Below are 19,736 nucleotides of genomic sequence, written 5' to 3' on the forward strand. Positions count from 1 at the left end.
GAATAGAAGCTTTCGAAATGTGGTGCTACAGAAGATTGCTGAAGATTAGATGGGTAGATCACATAACTCATGAGGAGGTATTGAATAGAATTGGGGAGGAGTTTGTGGCACGACTTGAATAGAAGAAGGACCGGTTGGTAGGACATGTTATGAGGTATCAAGGGATCATAAATTTAGCATTGGAGGGCAGCGTGGAGGGTAAAAATCGTAGAGGGAGACCAAGAGATGAATACACTAAGCAGACTCAGAAGGATGTAGGTTGCAGTAAGTACTGGGAGATGTTGAAGCTTGCACAGGATAGAGTAGCATGGAGAGCTGCATCAAACCAGTCTCAGGACTGAAGACAACAACAATAACAACAACAACAAGTGGAGCTAGGCAAAAGAGACAAAGTATTTTACACGCAGGATATCAGTAGCTGCTGATGGTTTGATGCTGAAGACTCCACTATCAACTGGTAAAACTTTATTCCAATTTTTAAAAAATTGGACACCTACAGCCGTTCTTGTTATGTTATTATGTAGCTACCGGTTTAGACGCTTCAGTACACTATATCCAGGACTTAATGCTGAAGGGGTTATCATGGTCCACACATAAGAAGCATCAGGGGCCGACAGCTGGTTTACGCAGACCATCTGTAACTGATGTCTCTTCATCACCTGGCGAAAGTTGATGGTTGGAGAAACTGCATCACAGAGAGAGTCTACGTAAACCAGTTTTGTTGGCCACTGAAGATTTGATGACATGTTCAGCATCAACTAAGGCCTGAAGATGGTGCTCTGAAGCGCCGAAACCGGCAGCTACACAACATACGACTTAACAATAACGGCTGGAAATGTTTCATTTTCTTACAATAGTGAATGGCCATAGTCCACCAGACCTAGAGTCCAGAGCATGGACATACAAGAACTTGGTTCTAACTGCCTACATTAGCGGTTTCACGTCTTACAAGCGTATCTTCAGGTGCTAACTACATATTTAAGAAACGAAATATAATTATAAACTGTATTGCAAATTTATGCTATTTTAGACTCTTTGAAAGCTTATAGTTACAAAAATAATTACGTCAATCCATCATAGATGAACCCAACTTCCTTAGTCTCATTCTGAGAATAAGTTAAAAAAACTGGACGAGCCAAGGTTGACTGAGAAGGTCGTCCAGGCAATATTTTGTAATAATGTTGCCGGGTAGACTGAACCCATACACTGGCCGTTCCTTGCATGTGCAAGTATATGAGAAAAAGAAGCACTCCTAAGGCGAACACTGATTTCCAAGACGTACCTAATAAGGGTAGTTAACGCTGGAAATAGCGCAAGATTATAAGCACAAAGATGAAACTAGGCACGCTGCCTTCATATTTATCTTAGACGCGATACAGAGGGCGCAGCTTGTGAAGGTATGTCGTGCCTTCACATGCTGCCAGGAAGCAATAACTGCCCAGGTAAATAGTAACTACCACGTGGAAGCTGTACCGCGATGTGTAAGTCACAATCAGCGACGGGCCACTCCATTTGCAATATACTCTTAGTTAACGGTACAACTGACTTAAGTTTGTCAAAATATTATGGTGCTTTAAGTCCAACTAACTGTTCAGCGTGTTCTGTGTATTATCTTTGATGTATCTACAATTTTTCCCCACTACCTCCAATAGGTTCAAAACCAGGCTCTTTTATTTTATTTTGAGTATTACAAGATTTTCAGCAAGATTTATGATACTATGCACACCTTCCCGTAGCTGCAGGGTTAATGCAGATTTCGAATTTGTTAACTGGAACTATGGCGCACCTTCTCAATTATTCTTCGTTGACGATATTTTCAGAACGGCAATATCTTGACTGAGAAAGTTGGGGATTTATGGGATTAATGTAATACGTTTTTTCAGTGTAAGTCTTCAAATAGTCTTTATATAATAGCACGTATCTTCAGTACGGTTCATAATTACATTTACGTTCTGAAATATCTAAATTACACATAAAGATGGGGGTGTAAGAAGCGAAACCGGTAATGTGCTCAATTAAAACAAATTTTATCAGTCTCAGCGGTTCTTATGCGAACTGTACGTTGAGGATAGTACAATCTTTCTGCAGTCAGCCGAAAATGACGGTTCTTCATATTTTCTCAGTAACGTTTTTTGCGAAAGGAACGTCGTTTTTCCGCCAAGGAATCCACTTTGAATTCACGGAGTTTCAGTAGTACTGTTGTGTTTATCAAACCTGCCGGTGACAGGACTTCCAGCACGTCTCTGAATTTCACAGTTCTAGGCGAGCTTGTGGAGATCACTAACATTTGAGCAGTAATGAAGAAGAAAATGAAAATCACACCATTATTCTGTACGTGATCTCTTTTATAAATCTACACTGATCTAGAACTATCACAAGAAACCGAAGAGGACCATTCGCCTTCTCTACTATTGGCTTGTGCTCCTTTCATTTCATATCTTATTGCAACGTTATGCGTAGTTACGGGGTGTTTCAAAAATGACCGGTATATTTGAAACGGCAATAAAAACTAAACGAGCAGCGATAGAAATACACCGTTTGTTGCAATATGCTTGGGAAAACAGTACATTTTCAGGCGGACAAACATTCGAAATTACAGTAGTTACAATTTTCAACAACAGATGGCGCTGCCGACTGGGAAACTCTATAGTATGATATTTTCCACATATCCACCATGCATAGCAATAATATGGCGTAGTCTCTGAATGAAATTACCCGAAACCTTTGACAACGTGTCTGGCGGAATGGCTTCACATGCAGATGAGATGTACTGCTTCAGCTGTTCAATTGTTTCTGGATTCTGGCGGTACACCTGGTCTTTCAAGTGTCCCCACAGAAAGAAGTCACAGGGGTTCATGTCTGGCTAATAGGGAGGCCAATCCACGCCGCCTCCTGTATGTTTCGGATAGCCCAAAGCAATCACACGATCATCGAAATATTCATTCAGGAAATTAAAGACGTCGGCAGTGCGATGTGGCCGGGCACCATCTTGCATAAACCACGAGGGGTTCGCAGTGTCGTCTAAGGCAGTTTGTACCGCCAAAAATTCACGAAGAATGTCCAGATAGCGTGATGCAGTAATCGTTTCGGATCTGAAAAATGGGCCAATGATTCCTTTGGAAGAAATGGCGGCCCAGACCAGTACTTTTTGAGGATGCAGGGACGATGGGACTGCAACATGGGGCTTTTCGGTTCCCCATATGCGCCAGTTCTGTTTATTGACGAAGCCGTCCAGGTAAAAATAAGCTTCGTCAGTAAACCAAATGCTGCCCACATGCATATCGCCGTCATCAATCCTGACCACTATATCGTTAGCGAATGTCTCTCGTGCAGCAATGGTAGCGGCGCTGAGGGGTTGCCGCGTTTGAATTTTGTATGGATAGAGGTGTAAATTCTGGCGCATGAGACGATACGTGGACGTTGGCGTCATTTGGACCGCAGCTGCAACACGGCGAACGGAAACCCGAGGCCGCTGTTGGATCACCTGCTGCACTAGCTGCGCGTTGCCCTCTGTGGTTGCCGTACGCGGTCGCCCTACTTTTCCAGCACGTTCATCTGTCACGTTCCCAGTCCGTTGAAATTTTTCAAACAGATCCTTTATTGTATCGCTTTTCGGTCCTTTGGTTACATTAAACCTCCGTTGAAAACTTCGTCTTGTTGCAACAACACTGTTCTAGGCGGTGGAATTCCAACACCAGAAAAATCCTCTGTTCTAAGGAATAAACCATGTTGTCTACAGCACACTTGCACGTTGTGAACAGCACACGCTTACAGCAGAAAGACGACGTACAGAATGGCGCACCCACAGACTGCGTTGTCTTCTATATCTTTGACATCACATGCAGCGCCATCTGTTGTTGAAAATTGTAACTACTGTAATTTCGAAAGTTTGTCCGCCTGAAATTGTACTGTTGTCCCAAGCATATTGCAACAAACTGTGTATTTCTATCGCTGCTCGTTTAGTTTTTATTGCTATTTCAAATATACCGGTCATTTTTGAAACACCCTGTATTTAATCGATGTGACTATATAAAGTAGCACAACACTAATATGTATCCACACATTACAGGATTAATTTTTCCAAGTCACCTGCAGTAATTTTTTTTTTACATTAATAGGACGCTGCCATCCGTCACACGAAACAGAAGTTCGGCATACGTTATCCCGTATACTGCAGACTATAGTCACGTAACAATGACATTTTCCTGTATAGGAGGAGGGGGAAACCGCTTTCATCGTTGGGAACTAAGCTCACTGGTGGCGGTTCCTTTTCGTGAACCCTTCATTTTCACTCGTTCGCCGTGCCTTTGTATCTAATTGAGCATGTTCTATGGATTTTAGATAAATTTTCAGAAAAAATATCGAATACAGCTAAGTGTTACTTCCGCATGATAAGTTCACTGGTGACCATATGTCGGCACGTCGCTTACTGCTATTTTCTCATGTAAATGTATTCTCTGAAAGCGTCAAATTAGTGAAGTGATGCGACGGGCCACTGACCGCAACTCACGTAGAGGTCAAAGCAGGGATGAATGGAAGTACGGATTACGGAACCTGTTTGCGACGCACCGCGGACCACCTTTTTTTGTTTTGGTTTTAGGGCGCAAAACTTCTATGGTCATTAGCGCCCGGTCCATGACTTAGGAAACAGTAAAAAGCCGAAATTGAAAACCAGCAGCAATGGGAACGAAAGTCATAAAATCGGAGAAACTAAAAGCAGAAGGAAGGCTTAAAAATCCACTACAGAAAGGGGTTGGTTGTCCCCAAAGAAAGCTTTAAATGACTGACGTCATTTCACTGGCACTAATAAACTTGAGAACGCGGTCGGCTGAGCGCGTGTCATCTGCTAAAATCGACGATATATCAGGCGATAGCTGTAGACGGGAGCGTAACGGATTAAAATAGGGGCACTCAATTAAAAGGTGTCTGACCGTCCACAGCTGAGAGCAGTGGGGACAGAGTGGGGGAGGATCGCCGCTTAAAAGATGTCGATGGCTAAGAAGACAGTGCCCTATCCGGAGTCTAGTTAAAATTACCTCCTCCCGACGACGCGTTCGGGCGGAAGAGGTCCAAGCACAAGGAAGAGCTTTCATGTCCCGCAATTTATTATGGGTAAGTGTCGACCAATGCGTGTGCCATAAATGAACAACACGTCGACATAGAACGCTCCGTAGATCGGCGAAGGGAATCGATTGAATAGCTTGCCGAGGAAGAGAGACTGCAGCCTTGGTTGCAATATCGGCCGCCTCATTTCCACAGAAACCAACGTGTCCCGGGAGCCAGAGGGACGCCACCGAGACGCCCCCCAGGTGGAGCAAGCGCAGACAGTCCTGAATCCCGTGGACCAGAGGGTGCACAGGATAAAGAGCTTGGAGACTGAGGAGAGAGCTGAGAGAATCTGAGCAGATAACGTACTGTATCCGCTGATGGCGGCGGATGTAGTGGACAGCCTGGAGAACAGCGTAAAGCTCCGCAGTATAAACCGAACACTGGTCGGGAAGCCGAAAGTGATTTGGGGTGTCGCCAACAATATAGGCACTCCCTACACCTAACGATGTTTTCCAGCCGTCGGTGTAAATAAATGTGGCGTCCGTCATTTGTGCACATAGAGCAGCAAATGCCCGACGATAAACAAGTGAAGGGGTACTATCCTTGGGAAATTGACAAAGGTCACGGAGCAGGCAGATCCGGGGACGGAGCCAAGGCGGTGCTGTACCCCAAGTTGTCAAGAAGGTTTTAGGAAAGCGGAAGGAAAGAGAATGGCGCAGTTGACGGAAGCGGACTCCCGGTGGTAGTAGGGAGGAGGGGCGGCCTGCATACCCTACATCAAAGGAGGCGTCGAAAAAAATGTCATGGGCTGGATTAGCACGCATGGAAGACAGATGGCTAGCATAACGACTCAGAAGGACTGCTCGCCGATTGGACAGCGGAGGTTCAGCAGTCTCACCATAAAGGCTTTCCACAGGGCTGGTGCAAAAAGCTCCAGACACTAAACGTAATCCACGGTGGTGGATAGAGTCGAGACACCGAAGAATAGACGGCCGAGCAGAGGAGTAGACTATCCTTCCATAGTCCAATTTCGAGCGCACTAAGGCGCTATAGAGGCGGAGAAGGACCACTCGGTCCGCTCCACAGGAGGTACCATTCAGGACACGGAGGGTGTTGAGGGATCGCAGACAGCGAGCCGAAAGATAGGAAACGTGGGAGGACCAGCACAGTTTTCTGTCAAACATAAGACCCAAGAATTTAGCGACGTCTGAAAACGGAAGGTTGACAGGACCTAGATGTAAGGAGGGCGGAAGAAACTCCTTACGTCTCCAAAAATTAACACAAACGGTCTTACTGGGAGAAAAACGGAAGCCGGTTTCGATGCTCCAAGAGTGGAGGCGATCGAGACATCCTTGAAGACGTCGTTCAAGAAGGCTGGTCCGTTGAGAGCTGTAGTAGATCGCAAAATCGTCCACAAAGAGGGAGCCCGAGACATCAGGAAGGAGACAATCAATAATTGGATTGATAGCAATGGCAAACAGTACAACACTCAGCACTGAGCCCTGGGGTACCCCGTTTTCTTGGGAGAAAAATTACGGGAGAGAGTAGTGTTCACCCGCACCTTAAATGTGCGCTCTTCCATAAATTCGCGAAGAAAAAGGGGCAGCCGACCTCGAAAGCCCCAAGAGAACAGTGTGCGGAGGATGCCTGTCCTCCAACAGGTATCGTATGCTCTCTCCAGATCAAAAATATTGCTGCTGTTTGGCGTTTCCGGAGAAAATTGTTCATGATATAAGTGGAGAGAGCAACAATATGGTCAACTGCAGAACGATGCTTTCGGAATCCGCATTTGGCAGACTGCGGGATTCCAGCCACCAAGCTAAACCGTAATTCACCATACGCTCCAAAACCTTACAGACACTACTCGTGAGAGAAATGGGGCGATAGCTAGAGGGGAGATGTTTGTCCTTTCCAGGTTTCGGAACAGGAACGACTATAGCTTCCCGCCGTCGTCTGGGATAAGTACTGTCGGTCCAAATTCGATTATAAAGGCGAAGGAGGAAACGCAGACTATGGGTTGATAAATGCAGCAACATTTGGACGTGGATACCATCCGGTCCTGGGGCGGAGGAGCGAGAAGAAGAGAGTGCATGTTGGAGTTCCCGCAAGGAGAAAACAGTATTGTAGCTTTCGCGATTTTGAGAGGAGAAAGCAAGAGGTCGCACTTCCGCTGCACGTTTCTTCGGGAGAAACGCTGGCGGGTGATTTGAAGAGCTCGAAATCTCAGCAAAGTGCTGACCCAACGAGTTAGAAATTGCGACGGGGTCCACTAATGTTTCATACGCGACAGTGAGCCCAGAGACCGGGGAGAAACTAGGCGCGCCTGAGAACCGTCGAAGCCGACTCCAAACTTCCGAGGAGGGAGTGAAGGTGTTAAATGAGCTAATAAAGAATTTCCAGCTTGCCTTCTTGCTATCGCGGATGACACGACGGCATCGCGCTCGGAACTGCTTATAGCGGATACAGTTGGCCAAAGTAGGATGGTGGCGGAAAACGCGGAGAGCACGTCGCCGCTCACGTATTGCATCACGGCATGCCTCGTTCCACCAAGGAACTGGGGGGCGCCGGGGCAATTCGGAGGTGCGTGGTATTGAATGTTCCGCAGCTGTAAGAATAACGTCGGTAATGTGTGACCTCACCGTCGACGCTGGGAAAGTGACGGTCATCGAAAGTCGCTAGAGACGAAAAAAGTGTCCAATCGGCTTGGGCAAACTTCCAGCGTCGCGGGCGCATGTAGGGCAGTTGAGGCTGCAGTCTAAGGACACATGGAAAATGGTCACTCGCGTGTGTATCATCAAGGGCGAACCATTCGAAGCGCCGAGCTAGCGGAACAGTACCGGCCGCAAGGTCCAAATGAGATAAATTTGTCGTGGAGGCAGACAAAAATGTAGGGACCCCAGTGTTGAGGCAAACTAGATCTGCTTGGTGGAAGACGTCTAGCAATAGTGAGCCACGTGGACAAGGATGTGGAGATCCCCAAAGCGGGTGGTGGGCATTGAAGTCCCCAACCAGCAAATATGGGGTGGAAGCTGACCAAGAAGATGAAGGAGATCAGCTGGTGCCATTGGTGTGGACGATGGAATGTATACAGTACAAAGAGAGAACGTGTATCCGGAAAGGGGAAGACGGACGGCGACAGCTTGGAAGGAAGTGTTCAAATGGATTGGGTGATAATGGAGAGTATCATGGAGAAGAATCGTGCGTCCTCCATGTGCTGGAGTGCCTTCAACAGAGGGGAGATCATATCGGATGGACTGAAAATGAGGGAGAACGAAGCGGTCATGGGGACGCAGCTTTGTTTCCTGAAGACAGAAGATGACCGGCGAGTAGGATCGTATGAGGACCGACAATTCATCCCGATTGGCTCGAATGCCGCGGATATTCCAGTGGATAATGGACATAGGTTGAACAGAAAATGGAGGAATGTGACCAAGGTCGCTGTCAACTCAACGACTGCTCAGAGCTTGCGACGGACAGCATGGAATGGCATTCAGCCGAAAGCAGAAGATCCTGATCCATAGGTTGGTCAGGAGCAGCTCCTGCCACCAGCGATCGGCCGGTTGAGCGGCCGCCAGCAGTGCGCCTCGGCGACACAGAAGACGGCCGAGGGCAATATCCACCAGGTGGTGCTGTAGATGGGACACGCCTTGGCGGAGAAGGAGAGGAATTGGGTTTCTTTGTAGCCTTCTTGGAAGTATGATGTTTAGAGGAAGGAGGAACCGATGGTTGTGAAGTTGGGGTACGTAAAACTCTTCACGAGTATGCTCTTTTTTCGAAGTCTTGGTGTCTGACTTTTGGGCTCGCGATTTAGCAGAACTCGACGAAGGGTGAGCCAGAGAGTGGGCAGGCGAAAGTGCGCTTTGCGCTGGCCGATCTGACGACCGTGGCACTAAAGGTGAGGTCGCAAGTCTGCGTGGCCGCCTCCTTTGTTGGCGGAGGAGAAGCAAGGACAGAGCTGCATTTTCCTTTCTGAGGCACGGTGGGCTGTCGACTGACGAATAATTTTCGAGCAGCAAAGGTCGACACCTTTTCCTTTACTCTAATTTCCTGGATGAGCTTTTCGTCCTTTAAAACGGGACAATCTCGAGAGGAAGCAGCGTGGTCACCCATACAGTTGATGCAGCGAGGAGATGGAGGTGGACAAGCACCCTCATGGGCATCCTTGCCACACGTAACACATTTAGCCGGATTGGAACAGGACTGGCTGGTGTGATTGAACCGCTGACACCGATAGCAACGCGTAGGGTTTGGGACGTAACGGCGAACGGAAATTATCTCATAGCCTGCTTTGATTTTTGATGGGAGTTGAACTTTGTCAAATGTCAAGAAGACAGTGCGGGTTGGAATGATGTTAGTGTCAACCCTTTTCATAACCCTATGAACAGCCGTTACGCCCTGGTCAGACAGGTAGTGCTGAATTTCTTCGTCAGACAATCCATCGAGGGAGCGTGTATAAACGACTCCGCGCGAGGAATTTAAAGTACGGTGCGGTTCCACCCGGACAGGGAAGGTGTGTAGTAGTGAGGTACGCAGCAATTTTTGTGCCTGGAGGGCACTGACTGTTTCTAACAACAGGGTGCCATTCCGTAATCTGGAACAAGACTTTACAGGACCGGCAATTGCGTCGACACCTTTCTGAATAATGAAAGGGTTGACCGTGGAGAAGTCGTGACCTTCGTCAGACCGAGAAACAACAAGGAACTGTGGCAACGATGGAAGAACTGTCTGTGGCTGAGACTCAGTGAACTTACGCTTGTGAGCAGACATAGTGGAAGGTGAGGAAACCATTGCGGAAGAATACCCCATGATTACCGGCGTCTCCGATGGCGCGCTCCTCCCTTGTGGGGGCCCTCTCTGAGGGCACTCCCGCCTTAGGTGATTGTTCACACCTCAGGTCACACCTCCCGACAAACGGACGGAGGGACCAATCGGCACTTTCGGAAGGTATCAGCTCGGGTAATCACCCCTCCCTGGGCCTGGCCGTTACCAGGGGGTACGTACGTGTCCTACCTGTCTAACCGGGGCGGGGAATTACGCGTTACCCCGTCACCAGCTACGCATGGAAGTGCGTGGGTCAGCCTTCAGACATGCACAGGGAGGAAGAAAGGGAAAGGGAAGAAGAGAGGTCTCAAACTTTTGAGAGAGCGCAGGCAGCCATTAACACACGAGAGTGAAACGAATATTAAAGTCGACAATTCAGCAAATTAGGTGTTAGTGTAGTTACTGAAAAATTTTACGCACAGATGTATTTGAAAATAAAAAATATCCACTACTATTTCAGTGCTGATAATTTTACCGGTATTTCGATCATTTAACTTACTATGTTAAAGTGCAAGACAAAGTATTCGATGAAAAATACAATAATTTGTAGATGTGCGTGTGCTTTTATTGAAAACATTTCGGAAAAGTCTTATTTACCTTACAGGAATAAGATATGGGACGACTATACTGAAAGTTTTTGAATTAACTGTAAACTCTCTTCTGGAAGAAGCATTTCATGGAGTATTTTTCGTGTTCCAAGGAAATTCATCATACAAGGTGGATTGTGAAAACCATTCGTGTGTTGAAAAAAAGAAGAAAAATTATGTTCAGTGACGAAGTTTGAATTTAACTTCAAGACTAGAATGCAATTTGTTCTATTTGCAATTTCGTTACCACTACGTATCGCGAAAGCCAAAGTACTGTATTTAGAATTCATGATTTTTTCGAATCTTGTATATATCACGTAGTCGATAGTTTTAACACACATGTGGCGTTACAAAAAAACTGAAGAATCATTTATGGTTCCTGTCCCCTGTTGTATCACCTTAATCTTCTCAATCACGAATTTAAACAGTCACTAAGCTGAATCGTGAAGCAAACAGCAGACGAAGGTACGTAAGTAGGGGTCGACCAGATCCAAAAAATTTGGCCTAATGGGATTGAACTGCTGGTTTATAGTAAAGTAAGAGTAACTCTAAAGAAGCTGATTTCAGTTACAAATTGTTTAAGACGGTTTCTTCACATTGGCATGTAAATGAAGATGCTTTCAACTCTCTGTATCTTGTTTCTAACGTAAAAGTTGTAAATTATCCGGCTAGGAAAGGCGTTAAGATTGTGGAACGCTATAATAAATCATTTAAAAAATGAAAGAAAGCTATATATACACCTCAGGTTTTGTCTGAATACCCACTTAAGGCTCTAGGACAAGAAAGACTTTATCGAAGAATAAGAATGTATAAAAAGAAATTTGCCACACACGCTTAGTAAATAGTAGGATTATAGGCTGTATTATTGAAGTTAATGCAACAATACAGTATTAATAATGAAGTTTTGCGTTGGTATGGTACTTCTGAACAGTATATTTCGAGGTAAAAATCAAACACGATTTTTCCTCGTAAAATCTAGCGAAATCAAGCAGATGAAAAAAATCTATGATAAAGTTACCCTGTAGTAAGGGCATGTTCTACAGTTGATTAGAACGACTGAGAAAAATTTTGTTAGTTGTATGAAAAAATGGATATATTAGATGACACTTGCTTTTTATAGAAGTTACACAACTGTAAAAAGGTTGAAAAACATGCAACGAGTTATTACTCGAAAAAATAACGAGACCATGGCGGGAACGATGAACGAGTCCGACTGACTGACAAGACTGGCCACGTTCCAAGTGAACAGTGAACGACCATTCTGGGAGCGAGACCGGCCGCGACCAAACTGGATGATGAACGACCCTTCCTTAGAGGTCATACCCTGGTGCTTCAGTCCACTTTAGTGAACCATTCCTTTGGACCTATTCATCTGCAAATGACCCAGCCCTGTATCCTACAGAGTCATCAACAAACAACCTCAGAATGCATCTAACTAGCCGTCAGATCGTTTATGTATATGCAAAAACAGAGTGGTGCCACCGCATTTCTCTGGAGCCCTGCTGATGATATCTTTGTCCCTCACAAACACCTACCGTTCACGACCACGTACTGTGTCCAATTATTTGAGACCTAAGGTGGAACGAAGTTGCAGTGCAGGAGCAGTCAGTGGGCTCACCTGCAGGATGGTCATGATCTTGGAGACGAAGGCGGGCGTCATCTGGAGCACGTGGCCCATGTTGGCGCCGTCCAGGTCCAGCAGGATGACGTTGCCGCAGATGATGGCGGCCGGGTCGTCACGCAGCATGAGGTCGCCCGCCATGAAGTTCAGCTTGAAGACCCTCTCCACGGGGATGGTGGCCGGGTCGGCGGCGCCCAGGCGCAGCAGGAACACCCGGCTGCCATGCTCGTCTGGCTCCGGTAACTCCAGCAGCACCCTGCGCACCAGCAGGGGTACCAACATCTCACAGTGGACATACTAGCAACTCTATACACAACCATTATTACTACTTCTGACATCAGTGTGGTATTGCTAAGGGTAATGTGTCTGTCTCACCACTGGAGGGGCTAAAACTGCAGCAGTGTGTAAGGTAGCAGTATTTCGCACCTTACTGTAATATAATAATTGTTGCAAAGGCGAGTTAGATACCGGTTATTATATTATTTATCAGGCAATCAGCCTATTGAAATTAATATAGGGAGTATCAGACGGCATAAGACGCGTATTAACTTTGGCTGGAGCGGACGAGTGCCACTGCTCAAAGGGTGGGCAGATGGGTGCGGAAGTTCACAACCGACCATTACGAGTCGGCATGCGAAAGCGTCCCACTGGGGGAGATGCGTCACTGGGGCAGTTAGGCACCCATTGCGCGGACAACACAGGCAGGGCTTCGAGGGACGGCGCCTCGTTGGCGCTGCACGTTACGCCGACGCCACTATGTCGAGATGAGCTGGCGCCTAAGGGAGCCTTCCCACGAATCTTAACGTTTTCTGGGGCTTTCTAAGAAACGCGGTTAAGCTAGTGCAATGTCCTTTTCCCGAGCGAGGGCGAACAGAGACACGATTGGTGGGTTCAATTTTGAACGGAGTTGAAGTTTGTTCCAGAACATTCTAGGCACAGTAAGGAGCAGAATGTTTTAATTGGCTGGAAGAAGCCAGGAAATAATAGTGGGAGCAAACTGTGCTGGTCTAGAGCCACGGGATTGGCCAGCTCGAAAAATAGCGTGGGGGTTGCTGATTTTTGCAGAAGGAACCTTTTGGAGCTGTTATCGAGAGAAGCGTCTTAGCTCCTGTAGCGAGCTGACGTCGTGCTTTCGGCTCTGCTGTAGGAGAGTAAATTCTTTTCAGTGTGCTGTGCAGAACTTTGAATAAGTCTGCCAGATGCAACAGAAACTAGTATTCAGTTAGGGGTACTGTCATGTTTTACTGTTGGAGACAGACTGATTCTGCTAATTACGGTTGGGAGTACTGTCTCACAGGAAGCAGACGGGAGCAGAGCAATTTCCTTTAGCCACACTTTGCTTTTGAATAGGAGTTTACGAACAGGAAGCCAGTTCGCGAAAATAAATTCATTTTGTTGCAACCGAGGCTCTTCGACGACGCAGACGCCATCGGCAGCTTGCTGACCTGTCCGCGATGCTGCCTTTGGTAGCGTGATGCTCAGTTTCGGCATTTAATCCGATTTTACGCACGCCTGTGATTACCAGAGCTCAGTTTTCCAGCCACGCTCTTACTGATTATTTGTTAATTGCAGTAGGTTAGTCTGATGTATTTTATGCCGTCTGACAAGGGGAGATAGTAGAAAACAAGAAGTACAGATGCGTTATCCGACCTTAAGAGTTTTGGAATTTAAGGGCCGTTGCCATTACTAGCTAAATTTTATCACTTATAAATGTCTGTCATTGTTCAGTTTGATGTTACGAAGATTGTTGTCCCATAAATATGTTCAATGCTATCCTTGTTTGTTTAGTAGTGATCAGTTTGAAAGGGTACAGTACCACCCGACATTGAAAATAGGTACAACATACTTCATTATTTTTGTCAGAAAAACACATTTTTTTGTAAAATAACTCAATTTCAATTAATACAGCGAAGCCGGATACCAGTGTGGGAAAGAATGACAATTTATTTATTTTATTGATCACATGTGCACTCCCACAAAGTAAATCCCTACATCCAGTTTGGTGAGATCTGTGAAATGAATGAATGTATGGTCGTCTGCTAACCGCAGATAGTGAATGTGAATATATGATCATCTTTGAGTCGATCCTTTGGCCACCTTTGGTGGGACCAAAGAGATGAAAATTACCAGAGCTTTGAGCGCCTGAAATGTGGCTGACCAATACGATAGTAAGGTGCTTCCCCCACCTCGACAGAGATGGGAGAGAACCTCAGGAACGGCCATGTTTCAGCACTCTGCCGCTGGATCTTGTGCTGTTAAGACCTGTTTTAGTTGTGCTCCGTAATGACGAAAGAGTGGAGACATGGTATGCATGTGGAATATTTAAGAGTAGTTTGAAATATTAATTTCTCTATTTCAGGAACTTTTGTGGGGAGAATTAAATGTCAGGCAGGTAATATTAATGGGATTGTAGGAATCTTCAGAAGTGACCAACGGTCACAATGAAACCACGTGTAGCAATAAGTTGAAATACTTCCATGTGCTTAAGTTAAGCTGAATTACTAGCGTGTGTACAATAAGTTGAAATATTTAAGAAATAGCGTGTGTACCATAAGTTGAAATATTTAAGAAATGGCGTGTGCAGGACTTGAAATTAGAGACGAGTACTTCCACGTGGTGAGTACTGTGTGAGTCTCAATCTGTGTATGAGACAAAGGATAAAGAGAAGTACTCGTCCATGGTATCAGTTGAGGACTCGCGTGTGTGATGTTCTTAATGTTAAATTGTGTGATATGATTCCGTGTGACGCTAGATTTAAACTCAGAGAGAATCAAGGTGAGTCGGCCGTCTATCCAGCAACGCCACTTGGCTTGCATTGCACAGGAAGACGTGCATATATCTCCAGAGTTCACAGTAGGAAAGTAGAATTACAAAGTGGGGCAGTGTCGTGTGAAACTGGGATAAATATTAATTGAAGTGGGAAAGCTGAAAGTGATAATGTTGTGACTATTCTCTGTGTAGCATTTCATGTTGTAGTGTGGTGTATGTCATGTAATTTGGGTATGTGTTGTTTGCATGGGAGAGTAGCGAGGTAGTTTCAAAAGATTAGTGGGTTATGCTTGTTCCTTCGGTACCGCTCGGTCTGGTGGAAAGTTTCGTGATGATGATTGTGAGAGTCGAAGTGTGAGGTATAATAAAAGATCCACCATCTTATCCAGAAAGTGCACTGTAGCGTTAAAAGTAATTACGAGACCATAATATAGAGATTCACCATTGTAAAGCCATGCCCACTGGGCGGAATTTCTTATGTGTTATTGTTGTAGGTTGTAGAATTTGTGTGTTTAGGTTAGAGAATTTATCGGAATAAATAAGATAGTGAAAAGAAAAATATTGGTGACTTTTCCTTCGAATTGTATGTTGTAATAATGTCCCGAATTTATAATGTGTGCGCCATTCATATTCAGTGCGGTGGCCACGTGTCGATAAAAGCCGTTAAATAAAAGACAAAAAAAGAAAATGTGGTATTGCCAGTGCGTAGTGTACAGTCAGAGTTCTGTAAATTATTGATAGTAGATGCGTGTTTCCGTTGCGTATTAATCACATAGGAGGATAACTTGTAACTTAAATTGTGAGTACGAGAGTTCATGTTACTCGATAAATTAAGAATGAATCCACTCGCGTGGCAGACCACTCATCTTGCAGGCCAAACTGCTTGATGCCACAGTATGAGCAAGGCATGTGGGTGCCTCTCAAGTTCCCTGAACACCATTTAGTTATTAAATATTAATCAAAATTAGTGAATGGTCAGTTTTAACAGGTTGGGTCTCCGCCTAGGGTCCCTAATCGTAATTTTATTGAAAGAAACCCCTTCCAAGTGTACCATCCACAAATCGCTTTAAGGTAGGTGGAGGTGCATATGGGACACTATCTACTGATGAGATAGAAGACAGGAGTGGTTGCCGAGCTGAAAGACATTGGTGATCCAATTATAGAGTCTCAATTTTACCATTTAACAAGGCAGAAGGTGTGGACAAACTTCTATTCACGTAAACCATCATTGTAGAAGACTGCAAGTGTCAAGTTGTTGCGGCCTAAGAGCGATCTTAAACTTACGCAGCGATCGCACAGTCTCAGGTCTAGAGAACTCGCCTAAAGAGCTCGCCCACACCTAAAGACCCCGTTCAGGAAAATATTGATATTCCGCACAGCAGATTAACTGTCAGTTAAAAACCTAGAATCACGGATTGAATGAAAAGGAGAAAGATACGGCAAAATTTTTAGTTCTTATTTTTGTGGTCAACACTTCCTTTAAAATACCAAGAATCCTCTACACATTTCCGGTGAAAGCTTTTCCGTCCAACGTCCAAGATTGCAACGTTTATGGGATCAGTGGGGGCCGAACCGCACAGGGTTCTATGTGGGGTGGGTGGGTGGACTGCTGTGGCCTGCTGTGAACCACTGAGGGCTACGGCAGGATGAAGCCTCCGTCGCTTCTAGGTCCCCGGTTTAATACACAATCTAATGCAACCCAAGAAATACTGCTACCGGATGGGCTGAGAGCGTTTATATTCTCCCTGGACGGGTGTGTTATCACAGGTTGAAAGGGAGGCATAGGAAATATGTTGCTTGTTTCCTATCCCTGAATATTTCACACATAGTTAATATGAAATTCCTGAGCGCAGATTCTGAACGAGGGGATCTAAAGTCTTTTGTAAAGACTAAGTGAACTTCCAAACAATTAACATTCCGTGAGTAAAAGACTCGTGTTGGTACAAGATTACTCTGACCCCATAACTGAATTACGCTATTACTTAGCACAACGGATAACGGAATTACTACGGGCAAGCCAGGGAAGGCAGCGACTCTTAAGTCTCTCTGTTGCGTTACACAATACTCTTTCCTTTCATTACTCCACTTTTCAGGTTCTCCTCCTTACAACCGTGTTGTTAAAAGAATAGAGATCTAACAGGCAATGATTTGGGTAAAGGCCAATCATTACGTAAAACACACACACACACACACACACACACACACACACACACACACACACACACACAAAAAGCGCTCGCACAGTTAAACTGTGGGCAACCATATAAACCAATTACCAAGAGCAACTCACACCAAGGGCAAACACACTGGGTGGTGAAGGAATCTCAAAGACACTATACACAATCACTGACAAAGTCTGAAATAATTAAGAACATGTTATTGAATATAATTGGGTGGCATGTAAATACTCGCTCCCACGCAGATTTTTATGTTCTATGCTCATGTAGGGTAGTATATCCCTTAGATTTGAAACCATTAACGATGTGGCAGGGTGGGTGGTGGTAGCAAAATATAATGCAATATTCATAGAAAAAATGACTAAAGGTATCAGTATTCTTACACACGCTTCTCCTTTACTTTTAATAGTGAGTTAAATCAAGGAGTAGGCATGGTTGGTGCTGGCTGAAGCCTTCAATTGCAGGCTCACCGTCAGCAAAACTCTCAAATAACTGAAAACAAGTCCCTAGATTAAAAATTCTTAAGGAGTAGGTATTCATTCTGTTCTTACTACAGAGTACCACCCATAATGCCTTACTGGCATTAAGTAATGAACACACAAGTGTGGGGGTTTAACAAAGATCTTCATACTGGTCACAAGGAACGAAGTACTAAATCTGGATAAATTTCACACTCAAGTCTGTGTGTGATATTTGCCAGCTATGAGCCCTAATGCTTAAGGCACGAGATTCTTTGGCACATATCCATGGTTCAGACTCTCACAAACAATGATCAGAAACTTCAAACCTTTTTCTTTTAAGGCAAGTAGTACTGAAAGAAGAAAAAGAAATAGGTGATTCTACAACTGAACACATTCTGATTCCTGTATCCAAAACCTCACTTTATCGTGCCACAGCCCGAGTGAGCATGGTGGGCGTTGAGAAACAGCTCCACTTTCAAAGGAGTGGTGGGTGGGAAAAGGACTAGTTGGGCCTCACCGATTATTTCACAACGAAGTTCTAGCCTGACACGTATCTCTTACTTCTCTCCTAGTCCTCGATCTTTGGTCAACTTGCTCCTGAAGTTGGGTTGGTAATGGAGGTACTCACGTAAGCTTTCAAACTTATCATACTCATTTTCATTCTATCATGAACATGGGAAACAGACCCATCACCCCACATCTCCTCCAGAGGCTACAGGCCTGCAGAATTATAATATACACCACATGTGAAAAGTACGCAACTTGCATTAAAGAATGTATCCGTTTCAGGTGTTAGCCTCCAGTCACGTAGTGGCTGTAAAAACAAGTTTTACTAACATTAACCCCGTCAACCACTGATTGCAGAGTGTCTCATTCCAGGGTATTGAACCAGCAGTGCTGCACCAGCATTGCACTCTTTCCCACTATTTACACTTGACACGTCCATACCTACAATCTCTATCACATGATATACAACGATCAGGGCAAGCAGGATTTTTGTCACTTTGGTTAAACGTTGTGGTCCATTCATTACGTTGGAAGGTAATGGACTGGGAGATCTGGCACCTTTCCAGGAATGGTGGGCATAGGACACACATGTTGGAGATCAAGAAAGTTCCCATAGCCGACATTCCAATTAGCGTGAATCGGTGTTGGTAACGACTACAGTACTGCTGATTATGCTGGAACAACTGGTTGGTGGAAATTCGCGCATCCTGTGCTGCTAACAGCTTGTCCAGGGAACTGAATACGGTAGGTTAGGTTCCTTGTTGACAGAATTTCTAAAGGATTGAGTAGATGCAGCACAGGACACCTTAGGTTCAGAGCCATAGTGCCTGTAATGGGCGCTGGTAGCCAAAAATTCAGCCCAAGATATACATTTAGCAGTATCGCTGTCCCGTGATTCGAAACATTGTCTCCTCAGTGCTAAGTATGGACTTCCAGATTCATGGATGCTTAACCTGGTAATCAGTTTTCTCCACGAAGTTAGTTTTCATTCTGAATTTTAAGATTTTAATCTACCTCTAGATCAGTGGCAGTGTGGTTGGGGAAGTGGCTTCTCCCGCCCTATGTTAGGGCTGCAGAATCCCCAACCACATCTCCTTGACCAGGCTACTCTCATCCCTCTCACTCTAATCGCGTTTAGATCTAGCTTGCCTCATTTCTGTAGCACCCAATTTTCTATGCTAGGCGTCGCACTTTGTTAAATATTGAAAGACTGACTTGAACGGATCAGCAGTGGGACATATGGGTGCTACGTTTCCTGTTGCATGCAGAATCCTACTTCCCTGTCTCCTCCATCTTTCATTTATTATTGACGGTACAAAAAATGTCCGTGTCTATGTCAGACTAGATCAGAAAACGTTCGTGATGGACGTCTCTCTTTCCACATGCACCCCTCTGGGTCGAAGAAGTGAGGAAATTGTTTGCTCATTCAACCAACCAACCGTTCTGTCCCCAACTGGTGATATTTACGACTGAGTCGTAAACTGTGTTTGAGGAGGTCCTAAATTAAGGAAACTTTGGTGGACTGCTACCCTGTCCGATGGGCATACACCAGCACTTGTTACCCTGAGTAGTACAGTTTTTCACCGTCCCCATGACTGTCATGGAGTACAGCCTGCCACCTGTGGCATTGGTTTATGTATTCTGTTGCCATCACGCCACGTGAGTCGTCCCATCTGATTTAACGAATACTGCATCCTTTGTTCAGAATTTAATACGCCCAATGTGATAGACTGTTGTTCCAGTA

General features: G+C 45.1%; 1 protein-coding gene across 1 annotated transcript in view; it reads right to left on the reverse strand.

The window, feature by feature from the left end:
- Positions 1-19,736, reverse strand: part of LOC126418754 (alpha-tocopherol transfer protein-like) — a 176,092-nt gene that overhangs the window by 92,231 nt on the left and 64,125 nt on the right. The window contains exon 4 of the mRNA XM_050085679.1: positions 12,076-12,334. Within this exon, the coding sequence (XP_049941636.1) occupies positions 12,076-12,334 (259 nt within the window). The remainder of the gene's footprint in view (positions 1-12,075; positions 12,335-19,736) is intronic.

The sequence above is a fragment of the Schistocerca serialis genome, chromosome 9, assembly GCF_023864345.2.
Source record: "Schistocerca serialis cubense isolate TAMUIC-IGC-003099 chromosome 9, iqSchSeri2.2, whole genome shotgun sequence".
NCBI classification, from domain to species: Eukaryota; Metazoa; Arthropoda; class Insecta; order Orthoptera; family Acrididae; genus Schistocerca; species Schistocerca serialis.